General features: G+C 37.8%; 1 protein-coding gene, 2 non-coding genes and 1 pseudogene across 3 annotated transcripts; 1 reads left to right on the forward strand and 3 right to left on the reverse strand.

Moving 5' to 3' along the window:
- The first annotated feature begins 8838 nt into the window (after nucleotides 1–8838).
- Nucleotides 8839–10817, forward strand: LOC131315212 (uncharacterized). The gene is made up of 2 exons (XM_058344345.1): nucleotides 8839–9435; nucleotides 10123–10817. Exons 1-2 carry the CDS (start codon nucleotides 9048–9050, stop codon nucleotides 10635–10637), a joined length of 903 nt encoding a protein of 300 aa, XP_058200328.1. The 5' UTR covers nucleotides 8839–9047; the 3' UTR covers nucleotides 10638–10817.
- A 696-nt stretch (nucleotides 10818–11513) lies between these two features.
- Nucleotides 11514–11700, reverse strand: LOC131315383 (U2 spliceosomal RNA; annotated as a pseudogene).
- Nucleotides 11701–14129: 2429 nt separating this feature from the next.
- LOC131315394 (U2 spliceosomal RNA) lies at nucleotides 14130–14325 on the reverse strand. Its single transcript, XR_009196728.1, has one exon. It is a non-coding gene; the product is annotated as a U2 spliceosomal RNA (small nuclear RNA).
- A 2226-nt stretch (nucleotides 14326–16551) lies between these two features.
- On the reverse strand, nucleotides 16552–16649 carry LOC131315445 (small nucleolar RNA snoR109). Its single transcript, XR_009196771.1, has one exon. It is a non-coding gene; the product is annotated as a small nucleolar RNA snoR109 (small nucleolar RNA).
- Between the last annotated feature and the right edge of the window lie 7606 nt (nucleotides 16650–24255).

Consider the following 24255-nt stretch of genomic DNA (forward strand, 5'->3'; position numbering starts at 1 on the left):
TATGTAAAAAACAGAGCCGAAAGATACCAAATAGTAGATAATCACTTATAACTCCATAAGTGATTATTTGCGGAATAAAGAAAGTGTTCATATGTCAAAGAGCAGTAAGCTGAAAACAAATTTTGACAGAATAACACATTAATACAAACACCTGGTAGTCAATAGAGAGAAAGAGAGAGTACCCTTAATTTCAAAAATCTCTTCACCGCAGGTATGAACTTCCGAATCTAAAATAGGAATAAGAACATCCCGAAGGTCTAAGTAAAACAAAAAAAGGCTTAATTGCAAGAACACCCCTTAAACTATTACTGTTTGGCAACTTCACTCCCTTAAGTTTAAATTCAAGCAACTTCACCTCCTAACTATCAAATTCGAGCAACTACACCCCCTCCCCCATTTTCCGTTAAAAAAATGGATGGAGACCAACAAAATTACGTAGGTACCCTTTTTTTTAAAAAAAATACATTGATATCTCCTCTCTCTTTTCCTTCGATTATTTTCATCTTTTCTTCTCTCTCTTCTCTTCTGCGTCTATCTCTCTCCCTCCTCTCTCACAGAGATGGAAACCCAAACCCACCTAACGTAGTTCTGCTCTCTTCCATCCAGACATCTCCTCCAGATGACGCAGACGCCGACGCACAACGCCGACGCCGACGCCAACCTAATTCCCTAGAGAACGACGACGACGACCTGATTCTTCCCCATCTGTAAGTCCCCTGTTAAGTTAAGTTGGTTTAAGGCAAAAAAAATTGGGTGTTTTGATGTTTATTGTTGTTTATTGACATGCATAAGGGCTAAAAAATTATTTATTGTTGTTTCTTGTTTTCGAATTTAATAAGCCCTAAATTTCTGAGATTTAGGGCTAAAAAATTGAATGTTTTGATGTTTATTGATATGCATCCGGGTAAAAAATTATTTATTGTTTTATGTTATTTTTGAATTTAATAAGCTCTAAATTTTCAAGATATCAATAACAAAATAAAAAAAAATAGATTTCCCTTACAAATCCGCAAGTCTGAGAGATTTGGCGTGAAAGAATCGGGGATTTGGGGATTAGGAATTACGGCTAATATAGTAAATTAGGGCTTACAAAAGTCATATTCAATTGTGGGTTTTAAAAATTCCTGTCTTTTAATAGTAGAATATTGTTGTTAATATAGTAAAGTAGGGTTTAAAAAAGTTGTATTCAGTTAAGGGATTAAAAAAATTCTTGTGTTGTAGTAGTAGAGTAAAATATTGTTGTTCATGGTTGGGATTAAACAGCTACTGACCATTTTCTGCTTGTGTATTGAGCTTTTTTGTAGGCATTTAGAGTTTCACTTTGTTCTCAGAAAAGAAAAAACAAATCCAATGCCATTATGGGCTATAACAATTCTTGGTTAGGATTTTTAGAAAGGAAAAGGGAAACAGTTATTGAATATTTTTCTTCTCATTGTTATTGAGCTATTGTAATCATTTTACTATCTATGATTCTTGGAATATAAGCAATAGTAGAGGAATGGTTTTAGTAGTCAAGTTCCAGATTCCAAAACTAACTTTCATATTGATTGAATTCTATCCCCTTGGCCGTGTTTTCTTTCTAACTTACACCCTCCATTTTTTTCTTTTTCGTTTCTCTAATGGGAATTCCGCAACGATAATTATTTTTTTTCTTAGTTTTTTTCACGATCAAAAGGTTACAAGTCCTTTTCATGGTAGGCAATATTACAAGCCATATTATGAGCCTCACATGCAATTATATCTCTCCTGTTATTAATCTAAGTTAATTGTTGCAGAGAAACCATGGTGGAGCTCAAGTGTACATTGTTCATACGCGTAGGTGGTAGACTAGTAAGGGGTTCGCAGTCTAAATACTTGAATGGGGTTATTGTAGAAACAAAGGTAGATCCAGATTCCTTCAGCATTTGTCAATTGATGGATATAATTAGGCGAATGGGGTATGGACTAACATATAGTAATGGAGTAACAAAACATGTAACTGTGTTTTATAAATTTTCAATGCATGACATGAATGATGGATTAGTTAACTTGACTTCTCATTATGACATGGTTGAAATGTTTGGAGGTATAGGTCAGAGTGAACCAGTGACAACATCTAAAGCCCCAAAGGTTGGTGTGCCATTACCACGGGTATGAATGGGTGGAATAGTTTACAAATTTAGTAGTAGTATTATGTATGAATGAAAATTTGAAAAGGTGCATGTGCATGTACATGTGTGTAGATGTAGGGATGGATGAGATCGACAAGGATAGGGAGTGCTATTTTTTGGAGTCATCCAGCAGGGTCATCTGCAGCATCTTGTGGGAGTGGTAGTACCACTAGCAGTGCAACAATGCCAAGCACTGGCCCCAGACAGTTATCCCAATGAGAATCATCAACCCTAACCAGTACCCAGAAGTCTAACACTTGAAAACCAAATTTAGTAGTATTTTGGAACCTTATTGACTTGTTAGTAGTCTTTTGGAACCTTTATCTTAGTTTGGCAACAGTAGTTGTAACCTTATGTTGACTTATTTGAAAGTACTCATTTAGTATCTACAAATGACACTTCTCTTTTTAATGTAATGAATGGGTACTATGTATTGATCTTTTGTGGGTATTTTTTGTTGACAATCTGTTATGTTTTGGAATCAATGGAATTGTGTCCTTCATTATTTCTGGGGTGCTTTATGGGAATTATGGGCTGAATGTTTTTGATCAATGGAATTGTGTCCTTCATTTGTTCTGAAAATACATTGTGTAATCTGAAAATACATTTGTATAATATGCAAGCTTTGGAGCTTATAAAGAGTAGGGTTTGGTGGTTACAAACACCAAGGTTGTGGTGTTCAAAAAATATAGCTTTTTTAGCTTCAAAACTGCAGGGCATTGTGGTTCATAAAGGATACGGGGTCGGATACGTATAGTTTTTGAAAGGAGACTCTATGAATCGTAAGATACGAATCCCGAATTGTAGGATTTTGACCACCACGGACTGCATAGTACTTTGTAGGCCAAGTTACTCCTTTAGGGGCCTAATGTATAGTGTATGGTTTTCCTAACCAAGCTTTACATGCAATGGTATGGGAATGTGGGAGGCCAATGGCTGAATTACCAAAAAGTAGTATTTTGTTTTAAATTTTTAGTTTGATGTGGTTGAAAAATCTAAGTGAAAAATCAAAAAAAATGGATATTGGGGAGAGAAATGGATGCACGTTACTCGGCGTGCGGATAGTCTTGGTCCGTAGAGCATCAATGGGAATGTGGAACCCTTGTGCCATTGATTGCAGTACGATTGGTGTATAATTTTATAAGTTGCAATGGTAGAATTTGTTGCTTTCAAACAATAAGTATCTAGTTATGGTTTGAATCATCATAGTAGTTTTTTGCAAATTTGGATATATAACTTCATCATTTGGCATGAGTCTATGACTGTTACAGTGTTTCGGAAGGGGTGCTCCAAAATAGAAATTGCCAAGGGATATAAATCTAGGTTGAGTTGACACTTAACACCTAATTGGTAAATATCTTATTGTGCTTAAAAAGAGCAGGTTTTGTTCATGCTTGGATAGTGTAAATATCTTATTTGCATCATTTGGAGTTGTTGGCGTACTTAGGATATGATCCAAGTCCGAGTCTCCATTTATTTTTCGAGCTTAGGGAACCGGATGATTGGAGGGGTGTTGGAAATTGTGTTTTAAATTTTGTGAGGTGGTTTGGGAGTGTTATGGATGTGTTAGAAATGGTTGGAAATGGATCCGGGGGATGCAGAGTAAGAACCATTTTCTACCCAGTTGCTACCCGTAGTGCCAAAAAAGCCCTACCCGGAGCCAGAGATCAGAATCTGTGCAATGTTAAAAATTTGGACAGTTACCTGTAGCCCAAAAAAGGCCCCACCCATAGCCGCTGGAAAATTTTGAAGAAAAAAAAAAACCACGATCCACTCCACTATATAAAAGGAGGGAGGAGGAGGACAAGGTTGAGATCTCGCGGAGGTGTTGAGTGGAGGTAGTGCTGGTGGTGTGGGGTGGTGTGGTGAGAGGGGGTAATTCTGTGGTAGAAGGAGGAGCATAAATGGGTTTAAGGTTTAGGATTTTTCTGGTGATGGGTGTGGAGGTGGGTGTGGAGGAGAGGAGAGAGAGATCATGTACGCAGAGATAGAGAGAGAGAAAGAAAGAAAGTTTTATCTGGTGTAGGAGAGTTTTTATAAAGGGTGTAAAAGGACATTTTTGTAAGTTGATTTACTTTTCCATCCAATTTTGAACTTTCCATCCAAATTTCATAACAGAATTGGACGGAAAAATGGGGGAGGGAGTGAAGTTGCTCAAATTTGATAGTTAGAGGGGTGAAGTTGCTTGAATTTAAACTTAAGGGGGTGAAGTTGCCAAAAAATGATAGTTTAGGGGGTGTTCTTGCAATTAAGCCAAAAAAAATCTACAAAACCTATACTGAAACCGAATTTGAAATAGGAAATAAGAACATCCTGAAGGTCTAAGTAGAACAAAAAAATTTGCAAAACCCATACTCAAAATCTACACAATCTGTAGGAAGGCAGTGAGACATGAACCTGATGGTTCATACATTGAATCGAACAATAGGGGTGCTTATCGATTGAGGCAACGATGGTGGTTTGCGGTGGTGACACGAAACTGAAATCAGCTGCAACAGAAGTAGCAGAGGTGACTTTAGTCGGGATTTATGGGAGAATTGCAAACCAATTTCTGTCCCCCGCAATAACTTTCAGCAGCAATTGGAAGACGAAAGTAGCAGATTTAAGAAGGAGAAAGGGAGGAGTGAAGGAGGAGTTGATGGAGACAGAGGGGGGTGGTGCGGTGATTGGTCTATGAAAGAGAGAGGGAAGAGTGAAGAGAGGAAGTCATAGGTGTTGAGAAAGAGTGAGTGAGAGAGAGGGGTGGGGTGTGGGGAGCGGTTGAGGGAGAGAGAGAGAGAGAGAGAGAGAGAGAGAGAGAGAGAGAGAGAGAGAGAGAGAGAGAGAGAGAGAGAGAGAGAGAGAGAGAGAGAGGGGCCGGACGGTAGTGTGAGAGGGGGAGAAGGTGCTGGTCGTCGGTCGTGGATGAGAAGGGCTTTTTTTTTTTTTTAAGAAAAAAAGGCTGTGAAGGAGTAATAACTGTTTTAGGTGGTTTTTTTGTGCTTAAATGTCCAAAATATCCTCACAATTAACTGTTGTGTGTTTTTTTTTTAAGATGATATTTTTGGGAAAGAGAAATACATGACAGGGGAGATATCAAAATGGTGTTCTTCTTTTATATATCAGAATAGATAGATAGATATCAAAGATTATAATTTTTTTTTTGCTTTTCAAAAAGAAATGCAGGTATTCCTTACCAATTTGCGCGCACTTTAAATTAATCCTTACGGTCCTTCTAGGCTCTAGTTTTTGGAGGCGGGGGGGCTGCTGCAGCAGCATGCTTCTGTCCCGGGTTTCTGGGCCCACTCCGGTCTCGCTCCGATGATCGAAAACGTTCACTTTGTAGAGCTCGTCGAGTAGAATAACTATGCAAAAAATCAACTTAATTGCATATCATTAAGTGTCTGATCGGAGCCCATATAACTCTCACTCCATGGGTTACAGTAGATTTGATCCAGTGTTTCGGATCCATTCTTTTTAAGATAAAAAGGTTTCGATCAGGTACTTAATGATATCCAATTAAACTGATTTTTTGCATAGTTATTTTATTCGACGAGCTCTACAAAGTGAACGTTTTCGATCATCGAAGCGAGACCGGAGTGGGCCCGAAAATCCAAAACAGCAGCACGCAGTAGCCCCCCGCCTCCCTAGTTTTTATACATTCACACATGGGATTGGAATGACCCCAAGAGTTGTAGGTTTGGATAATCGAACCCTAGACCATAGACCATGAGTTACGTTCAATGAATGTAGACACATTGTAGGTTGAATGAACTTCGCCGCATTACTGTTCTATATACTCATGAATTAACTGCGTCTATTCGCAACGTCCACCGACATGGAAAATATCCAACCTGTTATCTCTTTTTCACGCAGAAGCCACGTCGAAATGCAATCGTGAAACCTCCCTTGAATCTAGTCATCAGGAGTGTATAATAGTACTACTGAAAGGGAAGTCCAAGACAGGCCCGCCAAGGCTCCATTCGGCTAAATAAGTTTATTTATTTATTTTTATTTTTATTTTTTTGTATTTGTTAATTTTTTGAGATTATTATATCATCATGACGAGAGGAATTTAAAAAGTAAAAAATTAGGATCGAAATTCATTTTTTTTGAATAAAAAGGAAAAAATTGGCTTATTGGTTTATTTTTGTCTTTATGCAAAAAAATTAGGTTTCGATCGTAATTTTTCACTTTTTAGATTCCTCTTATCATGACGATGCAATAATTTCTAAAAAATTGATGAAAAATTAACAAATAAAAAAAAATTGAATAAGAACAAAAAATAAGACAGTTGGCTTATTTAGCCGAATGGGGCCCGATGGCGCTTTCAAAGTCAATGTTGATGGGGCATCTAATATATGGAAGTCCAAGACAGGCTGCGGCTGGAGGGGTTGTTCGTGATGACGATGGGAATTGGATTAGCGGAATTGGGTTAGCGGTTTTGCTTGCAGAATTGGTAATGTGGATGTTTTTAGGGCTGAACATTGGGGTATTTGGAGAGGTCTCGAACTTATGTGGGATATGAGGCTACGTCATGTTGTGTTAGAAATGGATTCGCAAGTGGCACTTTGGGTAATTTTGGACTAGCATCCCTCTGATCCTAATTACAACTTGATTATGTTGAAATGAGCTACGAAATATGGGCTGGACGTGTGAGTTAAGCTTTGGTTGGAGAAAAGCTAATGGTTGCGCTCATAATCTAGCAAGATTGGGTCTTCAGTTAGATTGATGAGAACAAGTGTTTGATCAAGCCTCATCAACAGTGACGAAGGCTTTGCGCAATGATCGTGATGGTCTTGGAGTTCATCGAGCTACTACGCAAGTGTTTTTGTTTTTTAGGGCCGGCCTAAGCCCTCTTATGTACCAAAAAAGAAAAAAGAGAAAAAAAGTAGACAGAAAAAGATTTTGCTAAAATGAGGAGCATTCCCATGTGACGAATTGCAAATTCTTTTAGTGGATTTGTATTCTCTCCGGTCTAATTTTTGAATTTGATGGAATAGTTCAAATTTGAACCATGCAACAGTAATTTGGACCATACATTTGATAAGAGTCTCCGAGGAAAATCAAATAATTGATTGCAACAATGGAAAATTCAGATCTAAACTTCTAGTCTAAATTAATTAAAGACATCAAATTCCTTTCTTTATTAAAGCATACTCCTAGCTTGCTAGAGAAGTAAACATAATGTCTCATTAATTTCCTTATAAGAATCCAATTTGCAAAATCCCGGTTACAAAATAAAGTATCAAATCTCTTTTGAATCAATTAAGTTAAATTTTCAACATTTGATGAGATCATGAATGTCAAGTTTTCAAAAAAAGTGAGCATGAGAAAGCAATAACTGCTTAACAATGAGATCGCATGTTTGAGTTTTCACGGAGGCGAATCATTCCAAATTTTAAGGTCATTGGAGGTTATGCCAAGTCATTACCTTCATGGTCCAGAATTGATCGAGGTGCGCGTAAACTGGTCCAGACATCTAGTTATAAAAAAAAAAAAAAACTCTAATGGTAATAGAATTTGGTTATTTTGAGGCCATGGATTATAAAATAGCTAGCACTCTAGCAAACTCCACAGTACCCCTCCGTCCAAAAAGTATGATAATTTTTGAAATTTTTATCATTTTTCATTACTTATATTTTCAATCTATAATTTTTTTATGAGTTTGAAAATTTTGTATAATAGAACTAACCAAGAATTTTCAAACAAAATTCATATTACATTTTTTTTGAGATCCATATTGAAAGATATAAGGAATTGAAATTGATACGAATATCAAAAATTGTCATCCAATTTGGGATGAAAGGAGTACAATATAATTTCGGTCTTGCTATTGTCAGCTCACTGAGCTGACGACAAGTATACTAGAAATATGTGTTTTTCTTGTCTTCTAATTTTTAGAGCAAATCTTGTTTATAGAGCAGCTGTAAACAAATATTTACGGAGCTCAATCTCGGTCATCCAAAAGTGTTTTGGATGGTCCGGGTTTTGAAAAAACTATTCGCGCAAATAGTATTTTTAAAATCCGAATCATTAATTATCGAAATAGATGACTGAGATTACACGGCTCCGTAAATGGTCTGTTTGCAATTGCTCCGAAAATAAGTCTCCCTCTAATTTTTATGGAAAATCCTATGTGTAACGACCATTTTTGGACCAAAACCGTACCGACGGCCGCGCGCAGCCGTCTCCGGCCACCGGACGGCCGATCCAAGCCGTCCAAAAATTTTTAAAAAAAAAACCGAGGGGCCTTGCGCGGGAATCAAAGTCATCCGATGTGTGTAGGGTGCTTGATCTAAACACCCTATTTTTCGTGTATATATGTATACACGAAAAATAGGGTGTTTAGATCAAGCACCCTACACACATCGGATGACGTTGATTCCCGCGCGGAGCCCCTCGGTTTTTTTTTTTTTAAACTTTTGGACGGCTCGGATCGGCCGTCCGGTGGGCGGAGACGGCCGCGCGCGGCCGTCGATACGGTTTCGGTCCAAAATGGTCGGTGTATATAGCAGTACTCTTCAATTTTTATTACCCCAATGAAAGTTGAAACAAAAACCAACGATTTTCCGTTTGACCAAAAAAAAGAAACAAAAACCAACAAAAACCGAACGTATTACCTAAACGAGGGAAGATTCATCGACGCATCCCGAAAGAGATAGTCCTGAATCTAGATTAATAATTAGTTTAGTTTACACTAAATGCGTATATATATCGTCCTTTACCTTCGACATGATGTCTTCATTCTCTCTCTACCCCATTAATGGTTCTCTTCATTTTCTCTCTGTGAACACATCCTATCGCCATAATCACGACATCTGTGTGCAATTATATAATATAATATCGACCTCTATTGGAATATCACAAACAAACTTGTTCTGGGTCATCGTCATCATCTCGATCACTTCACTGTAAATGGCGAAATTCAAGAGGGTGGCGGAGGCGTTCGACGAGGCGGCCGCTAAGGCGCGGCGGCTCTGCGGCGGGGATCAGTATTCGCCGCCGGAGACGGCGGAGGATCTGTCGGATCTGGTGAAGTCGTTTATGGAGAGAGGAGAGGAGGGAGGTTTGGGTGAGGAGAGAGAAGGGAATAGTATCGGATCTGAATCGGATGGGGATTGCAGTGATTGGGAGTTGAGAGATGAGTTGAGTGCATTGTTGGGATGTGGAGATGATGATCAAGTGAAGAGAAATATTCGTGAGGAGGTGGAAAAAGCGTGTGGAGGCGTCGGAAATGGTCTGACGTCACCGGGGTTTAAACGTCGGGTTGTGGCTCGGTTGCGGGACAGAGGTTTTGACGCCGGTGAGTCTCTCCCTCTCCCTTCCGATATTTGTTTTTTATTTTGTAACTCCATCTTACATTATATTAGGTGAGTTCTCGTGTATGTGTAGGTCTTATCCCATATGAGATTATCCCATATGAGAGAATCGTTATGAACATATAAATTAAATTTGCACATTAGTTGTATGCAGTGTATCGGCGGCTATGCAGCGGTTTTTCAGCCATGTAATGCCTTTACACTCTTGTACATCCGATTTTTTGACAGCTTCATGGCTGCTATGTGGTTAGATGCTAGTTTTTTTTTTTTTTTTTTTTTTTAAATTCACGATTGCTACACCCTAATTCCTGTTACATATCAATTGATATCTTCGTTATTGCTTTTTGAAACCTTGGGTTACGAATAACCGTTGTAATACTTACTTGATTTGACTTATTAGTTTAGGGATGAAAATCTTGCCAAAACCTCAAAATTTTGATGCTTTTTTTTTTTACACCATCGTATCGTCTTCATTTATCTTGTTGTTTTGGCTGTAATCTATATTCTATTTTCAAAATAAAAACAAATTGGGATAAAGAAAAATGCTCCATACCAAGAGTGATTGGCAATGCAAATAAAATAATGTAAAAATCAAGAAGCTGTACATTTGAACTAGCAATTTTGTGCGACAATTTAAAAAAAAAAAATACTAATTAACGTTGAATGTACAGGTCTCTGCAAATCAAAATGGGACAGAATCGGCCGGTTCCCATCAGGGTCACACGAGTACATGGACGTTACCGTATCCGGAACCCGCTACATAATCGAGTTTTCCCTCTCAGACGAATTTTCCATAGCCCGGGCAACGGAGTGCTTCTCTTCACTCCTACAACTTGTTCCTCCAATTTTTGTGGGAAAAGTGGAAGAGCTCAAACAAGTGGTGAGACTACTGTGCAATGCCATCAAAGTCTCTATGAGGAGCATGGACATGCACGTGCCCCCTTGGAGGCGGTTCGGGTACATGAAAGCCAAATGGTTTGGTTCTGATTTTGAAAGGACAACCGGTAAAGTCACGGTTGAAATGAGTTCGGGTCCTGGGTCAGACTTGGGTAGACAGAGATCGGTTGGGTTTGGGCCGGTGCCGTTGGCTTTTTCGTATCACTGCAGGGAGGATTTCGCAAGTAAGGTTGGTCTGAAAGTGGGGCAGCTAGCCGTGGCATTTGATGGCGCCAACATACTCCTGTAAATAAAATGATAAATGGGTTTGGGTCGATATTGGCACCACTGCTGGCGGTTATATTGGTAAATGATGAGTAGTTTATGTGAGGTCGCAAAAAGACTCTTTTTTGTTTAAATTCTTGGTTGGAAGCCCAGAAAATCAAGGTTTCTGGATGCATTTGTTTAGTAGGTACTAGTTGAGTTTTGTGTGGATCGGCCAAGACCCTATAACATCTTGGGGAGCGAATTGGTGGGTCTCAAATATGTAAATATTGACTTCCTAGAATACATGCTTTAATACTCTTTTACATTGAATCTTAAAACGTTGTTTCAAATCTCTCCGCTTCTCTAGTGCGTCTTAGAAAATAGACTGCCATTGTCAAGGAATGTTTATGCGAATTCGGCTTAAGTTCCGCTAAGGGTTTTTTGGAATTTTTGAAAATTTTCTTGTTTTGTCTTTATTCAAAAATTTTGCCTTTTTGGGCTTTATCTTTGATATTTCAAAAAATATTTGGGTAAATGTCATAATTTTTTACTTTTTTGATTTATCGACGAATTAATAATCCATAAAAGTTAGATGCGAAACTAACGAATGCGAAAAAAATCAAATAAAGACAATAAGAAAAAACCCAAAAATCTCTGCGGAAGTTAATGTAAGAATAGTGAAACGAAGGAAAAGCACACATTACGCCATGTTTGACCCGATTTAGTTGGACTAATATACTTCCACAAACAGTGTCAAAAAAAACTTCTGGTTTTTTATGGACTCCGTCGCAATGAAATGTGTTGGACCTCGGATATTGAAATCTTGCTGTTTGTTTGAAGATAACCTTTGAGGAAAAATTGATTGACATTCAAAATGCCAAGCCAACAGCACTGCTAGAAGAATTTAGAACTGATTTTGGTGGGGTGCACCAAGCCAAGACAGTAGTGCAACGTCAAGGCAACGCTTGAAAGACCCCAATAGCAAGCTACTGTGATGGATCCTCCCTTTAGAAAAATTCATTTAATATCGTGTGAGCCGATGGCTCACGTATCAGATATTAAACTAATACTACACTTGATCTTAGCCAAAAGGCCTAGAAAAGTATGATTCCATATGCTGCTTTAGCTCACTTTTCCTTTCGGGGATCAGTGTGGGATTAAGGCATTAATCTAGCTTTGCAACAAATAAAACCCAGTTATTTCACAGCTTTGAATCCCTTGGGATTGAACAGTTGAATTGTTAACAAAGACGTCTAAAATAATCTAAATGAGAGCCCAACAATAATTGTTAGACTAACAGATTTCTCTTCATTTACCGAACGTTTAATTAATTAATTAATTGACGAATTTCTGAGGCAATCTGTTTATACGAAAGGGGGGGGAAAATGTTTCTCCTACTTGGCTTTAAATGGTGAACGCTACTGAATTTTTGGTTAGAATTATGATAGTTTTTTCCTCAAAAACTTTAAAATTACGTAAGTCGTCTGCCCAATATCGTTTTGAATAATCCAACACCCTTCTAACCAATAATTCTGAGTAAAATACTACTCTCTCCGTTCCTAAATAAGTGTTCGATGCGCAAAACTAAGTCTTCAAAAAGATGCATTTGTTTTATTAAAAAAATTAATTTTTTTTTCACAAATCAATAGATAGCAATGAGTTTTATTAGATTGTGAAAAAAAATTAAATTTTTTAATAAAAAATAGGCATGTTTTGTAAAACATAATTTTGTGCGCCGGACACTTATTTAGGGACAGAGGGAGTATCATTTTTTACAGTACTATTTTTCTTGTGAAATTGGTAGGGTCGTTCTTGAAGTTATCTTAGTATTTTTTTTTTCTGATAACTCAGGTGTCCGGGTCAGTTTTCGCGTGCCTCGATTAATCCTGAAAAATCAATCACACCACCCACTTGTGGGGGTCCCAATTTAAATTGGAGCAAAGCTCTGCATGGACTGACCGCAAAAAAATTAATAGCACCTAAGAGATTTTGAACTTGAGACCTTAGGAGGGAGCAAACTCACAAGTCCCCAAGTCTTTGACCACCAAGCTAACCCTTGGGGTTATCTTAGTAAATAGATTGATGAAAATATATGTAATCTTTTGCTAGTATCTTTACAATTTGTATTGATAAAATTAGTATCGCCTTTCATAAGTTAGAATTTTTATAGATTTTCGCCCATTCAATCTTACACATAAAGGATTCAAAATTTGAATAAAAAATTTGAAGATTAGATCAAGCATCTACACATATCGGATCGAGCTGATTTCTCGCGGTGCCACACAAAAAATTATTTTATTGACTCAGATTATCCGTGCGGGACCCGGAGTAGGCCCCTTGTAATATCGGACTATGGAAAAAGGTTGAGAGAATCATTATCTCCCAAACATGAGTTAAAGGGAGGAGAAAAGTATAAAGTATCTGAGAGAGATAACATATGTGGCCGGGTTAATAGTGTGAAAGGGAAAGGGGAAAAGACCAGAAAAAAAGGAGAAAGTCTTCAGTGCCGAGCGGGCACGGACAGCTGGTGCCGAACACGCATCTCGGCCGTCCAAACGTATTTTGAACGGCCCAGATCTGTTTGGGCTTGAGGGGTCGAAAAAAAGAGAAGAAAGTTTGGTTCAAGTTTTCTTTTGTCTTTTGTGTTTATATGTTCTTTTTTTTAAAACATGTAGCAAGTGGGTTAATTAATTTTGTCTCTTGGTCGAGAAACTAAAACAATGAGGTACCACTTGAACTTGATCCATCTCCCCTGCTCACACTATGTTGTTTGAAATCATTTTGCTCCTTCAAATATTGGAATTTGCTTCCACCCTTGTAATTATCACCAGATTTGCCAACTTGACTAACTACTAGCAAATAGCAATCGTCTTACTGAAAATATAGTCAATTTAACTCCTTTCATTTAATTTTTACCATTCAACAAATCTGTTTTTTTTTTTTTTTAACAAAATTCAACAAATCTGTTTAGTAGGTAGTTGTTTGTTTACATCCAAGGCTTGGGTCCCCCGCCCCCCCAACTTATCCAGGATACCTTGAGCTTTCTTGATTATTAATAACTTTTTCCTTAATAAACGAACCGAGCAACTCGCAAGCTCTCCTCAATTCGTTGACGCTCAACTCAACTAGTTTAAAGAGGCTCGTTTAAAGGAGACTTGGCTCATTCAAAGAAGCTCGTTAATAGCACCTAATAGATTTTGGACCTGAGACCTTAGGAGGGAGCAAACTCATAACTCCCAAGCCTTTGACCACCAAGCCAACCCTTAGGGTTAAGTTATCTTAGTAAATAGATTGATGAAAATATATGTAATCTTTTGCTAGTATCTTTACAATTTGTATTTATAAAATTAGTATCGCCTTTCATAAGTTAGAATTTTTATAGATTTTCGCCCATTCAATCTTACCCAGGATACCCTGACCTTCGTAACTTCGTTCTAAATCATTTTAAGGCTGAGTCTATGATTAACAGATGAGAACATGCATTTTGGTGGAGAGTTCCCCGAAGAACCAACTAAAATTTTTTGTACTGATTTGGGTGGGGTGCGCTGAGCTAAGGCAATAGTGCAACGCCAAGACGACGCTTGAAAGACTCCAATAGCAAGATATTGTGATGAGCCCTCCCCTAAAAAATTAATTTAATATCATGTGAGCCAATGGCTCACGTATCAGATATTCAACTGATAAAAACAAATACTACACTTGATCTTAGACAAAAAGGCCGAGAAAGGTATGAATTGAGAAGCTGCCAGGGTTGGGATTTTATATTCTGTCTTTTGCCCACTTTGCATATTGATAACCGATGGGAGATAAAAGCAATGCCCTGTTCAGCATCTGCTTGTAAAGCACTCTCCAGGGTCTAGTTTTTCCCCCAAAACCTGCAACCAGAATTCTTCAGACCATGACTCTTCCAACTTCCGTCATTAGATATCCCGGTGATCCAATACAATTGGTGTAGACATGTTTAGATTATCTTCTTGTCCGAGCGAGTGGCTCTAGGATATTTCTACTGATCATCGAAAAAGTCCGAAAGTCTACAATGAACAAGTGCCCCTAGTACTTAGTAAAGCCAAATCGTGATGATGTGGTTGAATTGGTTATTAACCATTGAATTGTTGCTTTTGTGAGAAGTGAATTCAAAATCGAAAAAACTCTTCGCTCAAGCTGTACCGAGCTGAGCTTAAAAAAAGAAAAAACAGCAATTGAAAAGCAGAACAAAATCATCCATAACCATGAGCAGTGTACTGTAAACACCATATGACCCACATCTTCTTTCCATGGAGTATGATTGCATATGCAAGTTTCATTACATCAATTAACACTAGAATATTCATACAGAAGTCAGATTAAACTTGTAAGACATGGAAAATCATTAACAGGAAATCATCAACTTTCGAAACGAGAAGGCAAGCTGTGATCACATAAAGACATGTTCAAGTGATGGCTCCATTTATCGATGGCCAAGACGACAGAGCCATCCATTTTGTTTGGAAACTTGACACCTTCAAGGCTTAGAAGTGTTCCCACAAATTTCTACTTTCCAGAACTTTGATCCATTTTGCCACACAAATTAAGGTTCACACTTCTACTAGCAAATAAGTCCCCAATGGTAATTCAAGAGTGGCAACATCCGAAACAAAAGAACATGCTCAAGCTCCTCCTCAGTCACCATGAGCTTAATAAATCACTGAGTTTGAGGAAGCACTCCTTAAGACACTCCCAGACCCATAGACTCTTTCTGTCAAAGGTAGAAGAGCCTCATAATCTCATATTTCCGTCTTAACTTCATCAACCATCGTCAAATTTGTTGGCATTTCCTTTACTGATCTGTCTCCCTTTCTTATTTTTGGATCTCATCTTTTTCTCCTCGATCTGGTTAAATATCAAGCACATTATTTTTTCTTGATTTTTTTCTTTTTGCACTAGTATCAACAACGTCTCACTTCAACGTTGTAACAGTTCAAACACCGTTACAGTTCTCACTCAGTGAGTTGCACAGAGTACATCTTTCATAGCTAGAACTTAGAAGCCCTGTACATATTTCCATCTTAACTTTCGCACTTCTTTCATAGGTAGAACTTAGAAGCCTCGCCAAGTTGGTTCGTTACATCCGTTATTGATCTTTGTGTCTCCTTGATCCGGTTAACATCAAAAGGTTTATTTTTCTTGATTCTTATCCCTTTGCACTCGTATCGATACCATATCCCGTCAAAGTTCGAACATTGTTGCAGTTCTAAAATAGAGATTTGCACAGAGCTTTATCTTTCAGTCAAAATCGATGAGCAACAAAACACCAACCCAGAATCTAAAAGTAGACTCCAAATACTACTTTGCAAGTTTATTGTCTTTTCAGAGGAAGAAAGCATTTCAACGAAATTGTTACTCCTTTTCCCACGGCCAAAGCCACTCTCTTATGCAGTGGTTAAGTTTCAATTTATGCTTAGTTGCATAATTTCCAGCAGAAAACTTCCTCACTTCACAAGAACCCCCTGCAAAGGGGCCGATCCGGTAGTTCATCTCGGCAATCGACGAATCGGATCTTTGCCAAACAATTGACGGATCAAATTTGTATGCGCTCAAAATCAATCCAAACCGTCGGTGCCAAGATGAACGGCCGGCTTGGCACCACTTTACAGGGATGCCGCTCGGCAGCATTCCCTGACACAAAAAAAATACGAAATCGGTTCCATTACTACTACTAAAAGATTTAATAAATGAGTGGGAGAAATGTAGGCACCAATAGACGCAAACTGCTTGGAGGAAATAGAGCAGCATGCCTGGACGGTGACTCCACTAGTGTTTTCATGTAAGAGAAGGTTGTTTTGAGAAAAAGGCTATGCTAATTTTTCCCTCTTTTCCCCTTCTCATCACATGCTTATACACGGACATATATGTATGCTTATAACCAACAATTTCAAAGAAAAGCTGTAATAAGTATAGATTAGAGAGAGGGAGAGGGGAAATGTGAGAAGCTCGGTAAGCAGATTTGTCGACGGGAATAAACGACAAGCGGCCAGTAAAACTTCTCAATCTGTATGTATGGATATAGCTACAGCCGTTTTGGCAAATCAAGATCGAGGGTATTGACAATTAGTCCAACCCTCCCCTTGGTACATGTAGCCTTCTGAGTTTGAGTCGAATAATTAACCAGAAATCAAATCACCATTACAGAAAATACTACTTTTCACAAACCAAGAGGGAGATAACAGTATGAGAGAGAGAGAGAGAGAGAGAGCCGTTTGTTGAACTCAGCCAAGATGAAATGAATTGGGGGAGGCGACCACCTATAAACCCAATAATTAGGGTTTGCTATAGGGGGTAAAATACGCTTTATACCCCTGTACTGCTATTTGGTGTCACTTTATACACTTTAGTTTTGATGTGGACAATCCAACTCTCATATAATCCTTCAATTGGACCCTTCACCTCCTGCTCCCAATCATCCCTTTACATCCTCACTCCCAATTCTCAATCTCGCAAATTATAATACAGTAGTTTTGATTGTTCCTTCAGCTACCATAACCGTTAAAACTTAAAATGAGTGTCTATGGTGTCAATTTTGTGATTTTTCATAGAAATTATAAATAAAAACTCACCTTGAAACCTATTAAAAGATGAGATAACCCGTTGGAGTTATTGATGAACTTGGAACGTGCTAAAAATGTCCTTCATATTTTTTTTAAGGAAAAAATCTCAATATACTGTGTGTTTGTTGCAGATTTTAAATACTGCTTACCACTTTTTTCAAATTAAGAATTCGTGATAGTGAATTTACTACAAGGTTTTTTGTTTATAACTTATGAAGTAAAATACGAGTAGCTTAATAAAACCGAGAGAGAATATTAAAACATAAGGCTTTGAATGTTTTGTTCTAATTATAAATCAACTTTTCTTTGAAAAAAATGAGTTTTACTTTTTGCCTTTAAGTAAGCTGCAAAAATAAGTCACGTACTCATGTAGTTGTGAATAATTATATTTTTTTTCCAGTAGAAAAATGTAAGTGCAATTACGATATCCGTCACCTCCACAAAGGATTACTGTCACATCATGACACACCACTGTCTATACAGGTGAATCATAGTAGATACATGCCACTGGCATACTTTTCCTCCCATGCCCAAAACAGTTTTCCCCATTATAGTTTGTAACAAAGAGTACCATGTTTTGAAATTGCCAAAAATATGTAAGAACAGTTAACAGGTAGTTCTGTTACAACAGGTAAATCAATTTGAGGTTCATGAACGGCAATAGGTAGTCAAGTAGATTATACTCTAGAACATTACTTATACCGGTAGAAACGTACATTTGTGACATAAATTTTGTTCTCATAGCAGAAAAACAGGCATTAAAAAAGTGGACATAAACATCGATTTATCGTTGTTTTCCCCTGGTTTCTCAGTGATACACAGATATCTTCCTATCAAAATTCAAAACCCATTCACAACCACGGCAGAAGCCTTCCTACAGCCCATGACCTTCAAAACTTGTAGATCCTCAACCCTGACAATAGCAAAAACAAGTCATCTAAACTTCAATCAATGTGGCAGTAATGCATTCTAGCTACAAGCCAAAATAATATCTTTTAGAAATTCAAATATAGATACTTAAGAATTAACCATTTATATAATAAAATAGAACTGTGTTTAAATCTAAAAGATAACCAACGCTCTAGATTTATCCTCATACTTACATAAATCTCTACCCTTCATCCTATAAAAGGCATTTTGGTAAATACCTAATCCATCCAAGGGCTATCATAAATGGCATTTTAGTAAAATTTTAGCGGCACCATCTCACTCTCCCTCTGTCTCCCTCAGGCCCCGTTTCAGAAACCTTCTTAAAAAATAAGCAGTTTATTTCACATTTTCAAACTCAAAAATAATATATATGAAAAATATTTTTTTAATTTTTTTTGCATCGTATAAAAGATCTCAATGAGATGTTTGAAACAAGATCCATATTGCATATTTTTACATTTCAAGAAGTCCATAATTTTTGAACTTGAAATTGCCTTCTTAAAAAATAAGGACTTTTTTCCTATTTTGGAATGGGGCCTCAGTCTTCCTCTCTCTCGCGGCTCTCTCTTCAATCGACCCACCGCATCCCTCTCTCCCCTCCCTCTGTCGACTCCCTCTCTCTCCCTCCGACCAAACCCTAAGTCCCCGTGGGACCTCTCGGCATCGACGGCAGATGATTAGTTCCACTTCAGTCAAGATCAGTAGGCCATTCTGGCGACGAAGCTTCGACAACACCAGATCAGCAACGGCGGAGGGAGTTGTCTAGCAGCGGCAGCGGCCAAGTTGTCATTGCTTCAACAGCAGTTGCTGTTTCAGCCCAGAGGTGTTGCCGGGGGGGTTTTCAGTGATTCGAATCAGAGTGATTGCACCAAACGGAGCAAGTACTACGATTATTTCTTCTCTCATCATCATTTATGGAGTTCAAATCAACACCAATAACAATAACTCTATAAAAGGCGAGAGGTACATATATATTTAATGCCATCACACAGTTTCTTCTTTTTGTGATTGGTTCTCTAAAACAGCTAACGAAAATCTCGATTGCTTTATTACTTAGATGTAAATCTGCCGGTTTCGTTACCAGTTCCGTGTAAATCTGTCGGTTTCGATATTTTGAGTGACTTCGATTAATATATTTCGTGAATTGACTTGCGTATGGACTGATAAATTAGGCCTTGAATTGTTATTCTTGTTTTGTCAATGAAGGTGTTTAGTTCGAGAATAGGAACCGTAAGGGGGAGTGAGGGAAATTAACCATTGATTCGCCCACCCCTTGAGCGTCGTACTTGAAAACTCTAAGTGAACAGAGCCTAGGTTCTTTTATGATGGTGGCCACTTAGCTCTTCAATCACACATTAAAAGGGTAAGAAAAAAGAAAGAAAGAAGTACATGGTTGTGTCATGGAATGGAAATTTAGTGGAATTACTTAGTTGGAGTTTTGGAAAAATCGTAAATGGACTGATTCGAACCATTGTTTTCCCCTTTTACGTGAGTAGCATCTATTATTGCCATTTTTTGCAACATGTACAGATTTGGACATCCTTTCTTTTTTCTTTGTTTCATTTATAGATTATTATTATTATTTTTTTTTTTTTTTTTTTTTTGGGGCGGGGGGGGGGGGGGAATGGGAAGGAAAAAAGGCTCTGAGTCGAGTGAGCAAGTCCAGATTGTTTTGGTTCCTTTTGTATAAATCATATGGTCTTACACAATTTATGAAATTATACAGTGTTTTTGGCTCAAATGGTTGTATGCAGAATGATGCAATTGCAGAAAATTATTGTATCATATTCATAACGTAGCTAAATGTCTTGTTTCTATCAGTCCGTCTAACTTCTTAATTATTGGCGTTTGATTCAGGCATTGTTTGCTTGAAGGTTTCATTTCATGATCTCAAGTTTACGACATCAATATTAGACTCGGTAACAAGTTTACATAGAGGATGGAGGTCGACGAAGGACCTTAGCTTTCTCTTCATTTTGAAGTGCGGGAGGGCAAATTGTTGTATGAAGGTAAAAAGTTTACGAATATACTAAGGTAATGAACAAGTAGATACAACTGCACTTCTTAATATGAAATCCTTTTTTGATCCAAAACATTTGAAGGATGGAGCTTCCTTTGTTTAGTTGATTGATGGATCTTAAAACTTATTTCTATTCATTGTTTCTTTGTTTAGTTGATACGTTGTTTTATTTAATTTCTCAAATTAGCACTCCTAATGATGTTCTACGTGTATTTAACCCCTCCTGTGTTCCTCCCCCCCCCCCCCCCCTCCTAAAAAAAAAAAATACAAAATAATAATAATAATAATAATAATAAACAAAACTGCACTTCTTGATATGAAATCCTTTTTTTGATCCAAAACATTTCAAGGATGGAGCTTCCTTTGTTTAGTTGATTGATGGATCTTAAAACTTATTTCTGTTCATTGTTTCTTTGTTTAGTTGATACGCTGTTTTATTTAATGGCTCAAATTAGCACTCCTAATGATGTTCTATGCATATTTAACCCCTCATGTGTTTCCACTGTGTCCCCCCCCCCAACACACACACACACAACAACAACAAAAAATCTAATGGACACACCACATGATTTCCCCAGTGTGTCGGACACGGATACACTGTTTATTTAATGCCACATGAAGCCTATAATTTTGCTCTTAATTTGTTTCCAAAATGGTAGAACGATAATCTCCTTATGAGGTTCTTTGTGGCTTGAATCCTTTTTATGTAGGATATATTCTTGATGATATCAAAACAAAAATATTCTTGATGATGGGGTACGAGGGTTCTCTGATATGAGCAGAAGATGAATCCGATTTTAAAGTGAACAATATTTATGGTGATTGCTCTTTATGAACTTTTGATTTAACGTGAATGATGCAATCGATAAAAAATGAATAGAAAGAGGGAATTAATGCAAATCCGATGGCCATCTTCCACTTTTGTGGGTAGTAGTTGGATGGGGGTGGGTGATGGGGTTCTTTTCACATGTCAGGGATAGATTCTTTGGTGGTTGGCTTCAAAATGGAGGGAGAGGAATGAGTGGACTTTCTCTAATTGCATACTTTGTTTGTTCTTTGCCTTCTATAATTTAAGCCTTGATCTGCTCTGATTTGTTTGATCAAATTGGCTACAAATGTGGTTTATTACGTACGATTTATTACTGGGCATATAGATTGGTAGGAGGTGGGATTATACAACTAACAACTATTTGCTTTAATAGGTGATACCAGCGGCTTACCTGGAGTGTTTTGCAAAATCAAATTTGCAAAACTGTAATCCGTTATCCAGCTACGTACCTGGGCATAATTTAAGCCTTGATCTTCTCTTTCCTGCTATATTCTCTAGCAAAATCAAAGGTGCGAGGTAAGAACCTATAATCCCTTATCCAGTTAGCACCCTTTTTCTTTTTCTTTTGGTCAACACATTACACAGATATTTTTTTGTTCAGATATAGTTGGGTTATAGGTGCTGAAATCCATGTTCCAAAGTGCTGAAGTTGATATAAAAGCTGGATGGTTTGAGTTTATGTGCAACTAGGGTTCAAAAATTTTGTTTTTCTCTACACACCACTAAACCCCAGGGGAGTTTACTCGACCCATTCCCCAATCTCCCACACTGGTCAAGTAAGTGTGCGACTCCGTATGAGGACCTCCTTACCTTCTGCCCTCTCTCCGTTCACACGGTTCTCAAAGCAGAGGAGGAAGGGTGGGTAGCAGGTACCACGAGCCCAAAGTTTTGTAAATAAAACATAGGCTTAGTAATGTGGGTTCTCTATGAATATTTGAATGGATCGACACTGAACGAGGGAGAGGGATATGAAGCTCCTTCAAGTAATTTTGGTTCTTTGTGTTTTCTTTTGTGCGATGGAAGTATGACTAACCTATGAGGTGAATGTTCTTCTCAGTAGCTAAGGGTTCTCCTTTTGCTTTCTACATCACTAAGTAGGTCAAGTCAGCGTGCTGTTGTAGAAGTTTCCACATTGTCTAGCATTTTCTATTACTATAATTGAAAACAAAATGATGTCACTAAGCTCTCGATAATGCTATCCATTTTTATCATCTCGACTTTATTTACCTATGAACTTGACTTACGAAGTTGAGGACCCCCAAGATAAATAATTCTATTCTCTAACCTCTTTTGGCACTATTCGAGGAAATTTTTTCTTGCAAAATCTATATTCGCTGGTGTTGTTTTTTAATCCTGGAATCATACAGCTGGATAAGGGAGCACATGTAGCTTTGTGGGCTGAAAGGATAAAAGGATCATGCAGCGATGATCAGTTAAAGTAAAGTATGTCAATTGTGAACTTTAGTATAAGGGTATTTGGCTTGATGTATGACCTTTAAGTTGTATGAACGATAATACATCTATCGCATATGCAGTTGCCTATCATCGAAATAAATTTTGTTGTGCTTTGGAGCATTGTGCATGGTATTGCTTATCAGGTCAAGTTTTGAATTTATGGGTTTTAAGTTGAATGCACGATTATACATCTTTTGTCACCTATAAAAAAAATACATCTTTTCTTTATTTTTGTTAGGCTTACTCTAGCTCTGAATAAAACACTTTAAGATTGGTTATTTGAAATAGGGCGGCTTTGGTGAAGAAGTTCAAATTTTTTGAAAGCTTGGTGTTTGCAAGAGGATGACTTCGGTGAAGTCTCCTATATTTGCTGACGTCACGATCTAGCTCACAACACGGCTTTACTCTTTCTTTTTTTGGTACTCTATGTGTGGGCAACCTTTTAAATTGCATTTTGCTTAGCTTAAAAGAAAACTTTGATGGAGTTAAATTGGATTCGTGGGATAGAATTGGATAGTGTCCTTTGTTGATGTTGTCAATTGAGACTATATTACATTTAAGGCACGGGCATTCGCTAGTTTTTAATAGACACGAACTGTCTACGCTACATTAACACTAAACTAGGTCATAGGCACAATTCGTCTCATCTTTAAACATGGCTTATTTTAACTCACTATATATTTGGTAGCGTGAAAACAATTGTAAAACCATTGTATTTATAATTACAGAAAATAAATACAACATACACCAAATATTGCAATGAGATTTATTGGAAACAAAAGGTCTGGATTATACATTCCCCACATTGAATTGATCTAATCACAAAATCTATATAATAAGGGAGAACGGTTTTTGAATCTTATCTCTCTATAAATCATAACCATTGATTTGCTCTATAGACCCTACGGCTCTCCCTCTCTCTCAAACAATAACAATTACACAATAGCCACTAATTAGATCTCACATTCAAAATTCATATCTCACTCTCTCCTCCTCCTCCTCCTCCTCCTCCTCTCTCTCTCTCTCTCTCTCTCTCTCTCTCTCTCTCTCTCTCTCTCTCTCACACACACACACACACACACACACATCTTCTTCTAGCTCTCCACTCCCCCCTCGCCTGATTTTCTTTAAGAACAAATACTCCCTTTAGATCAGTTTTGGTCACAAATTCAATCAATGACTCCTCATCCTCCTCTCTCTCTCTCTCTGTTATTTCAATCATGAAGCAAGTCTATTTTAGGCTCTCTCCCTCTCTCTCTTGAATACACACATGCCCAAAGGCAGCCAATTCGAAACCAGATTAACTCCATTTTTTTTCTCAGTTTAAATAGCTATTTCGATTGCAAAGCTCCCAGATTGTCCAATCTATAACAAGATTGTCTACCTTTGGGTCGAGGTTTGATTTTGCAATGATTCCCTTCCCGCTACCCACCCCCCCCTTCCCCCCCCCCCCCCCCCCCCCCCTCCCTAAAAATAAATAAATTAATAATAATAATAACCAAATGTTCCATATTTTCTCTGTGTGTATGCTATTTTGAAATTTTGAACGACCCCTCGGTATTACATAAACAGGTTGATACTTTGTTCACGGTTACAATATTGATTTGCATGTGTGCTGATTGTTCGATCAGCGTCTTCAGGCACGAGCATGTGCTAATTTAATTTTAAAAAAAAATTCCTGTATAGATCAATTTCGTTGGCGGAGGTGGTCAATAGTTTCATAATTTATTTTAGTTGGGATCAAAATGCATTGGCGGGGGCCCCTCTTTTTGGGCCCTAGGTCTTGCCCTTGGGCCGGGCCTCGTTCTGAAACGTAATAGAAAATTGCATGGTACTAGATTGA

Source organism: Rhododendron vialii, chromosome 13a (genome assembly GCF_030253575.1).
Source record: "Rhododendron vialii isolate Sample 1 chromosome 13a, ASM3025357v1".
Taxonomy (NCBI): Eukaryota; Viridiplantae; Streptophyta; class Magnoliopsida; order Ericales; family Ericaceae; genus Rhododendron; species Rhododendron vialii.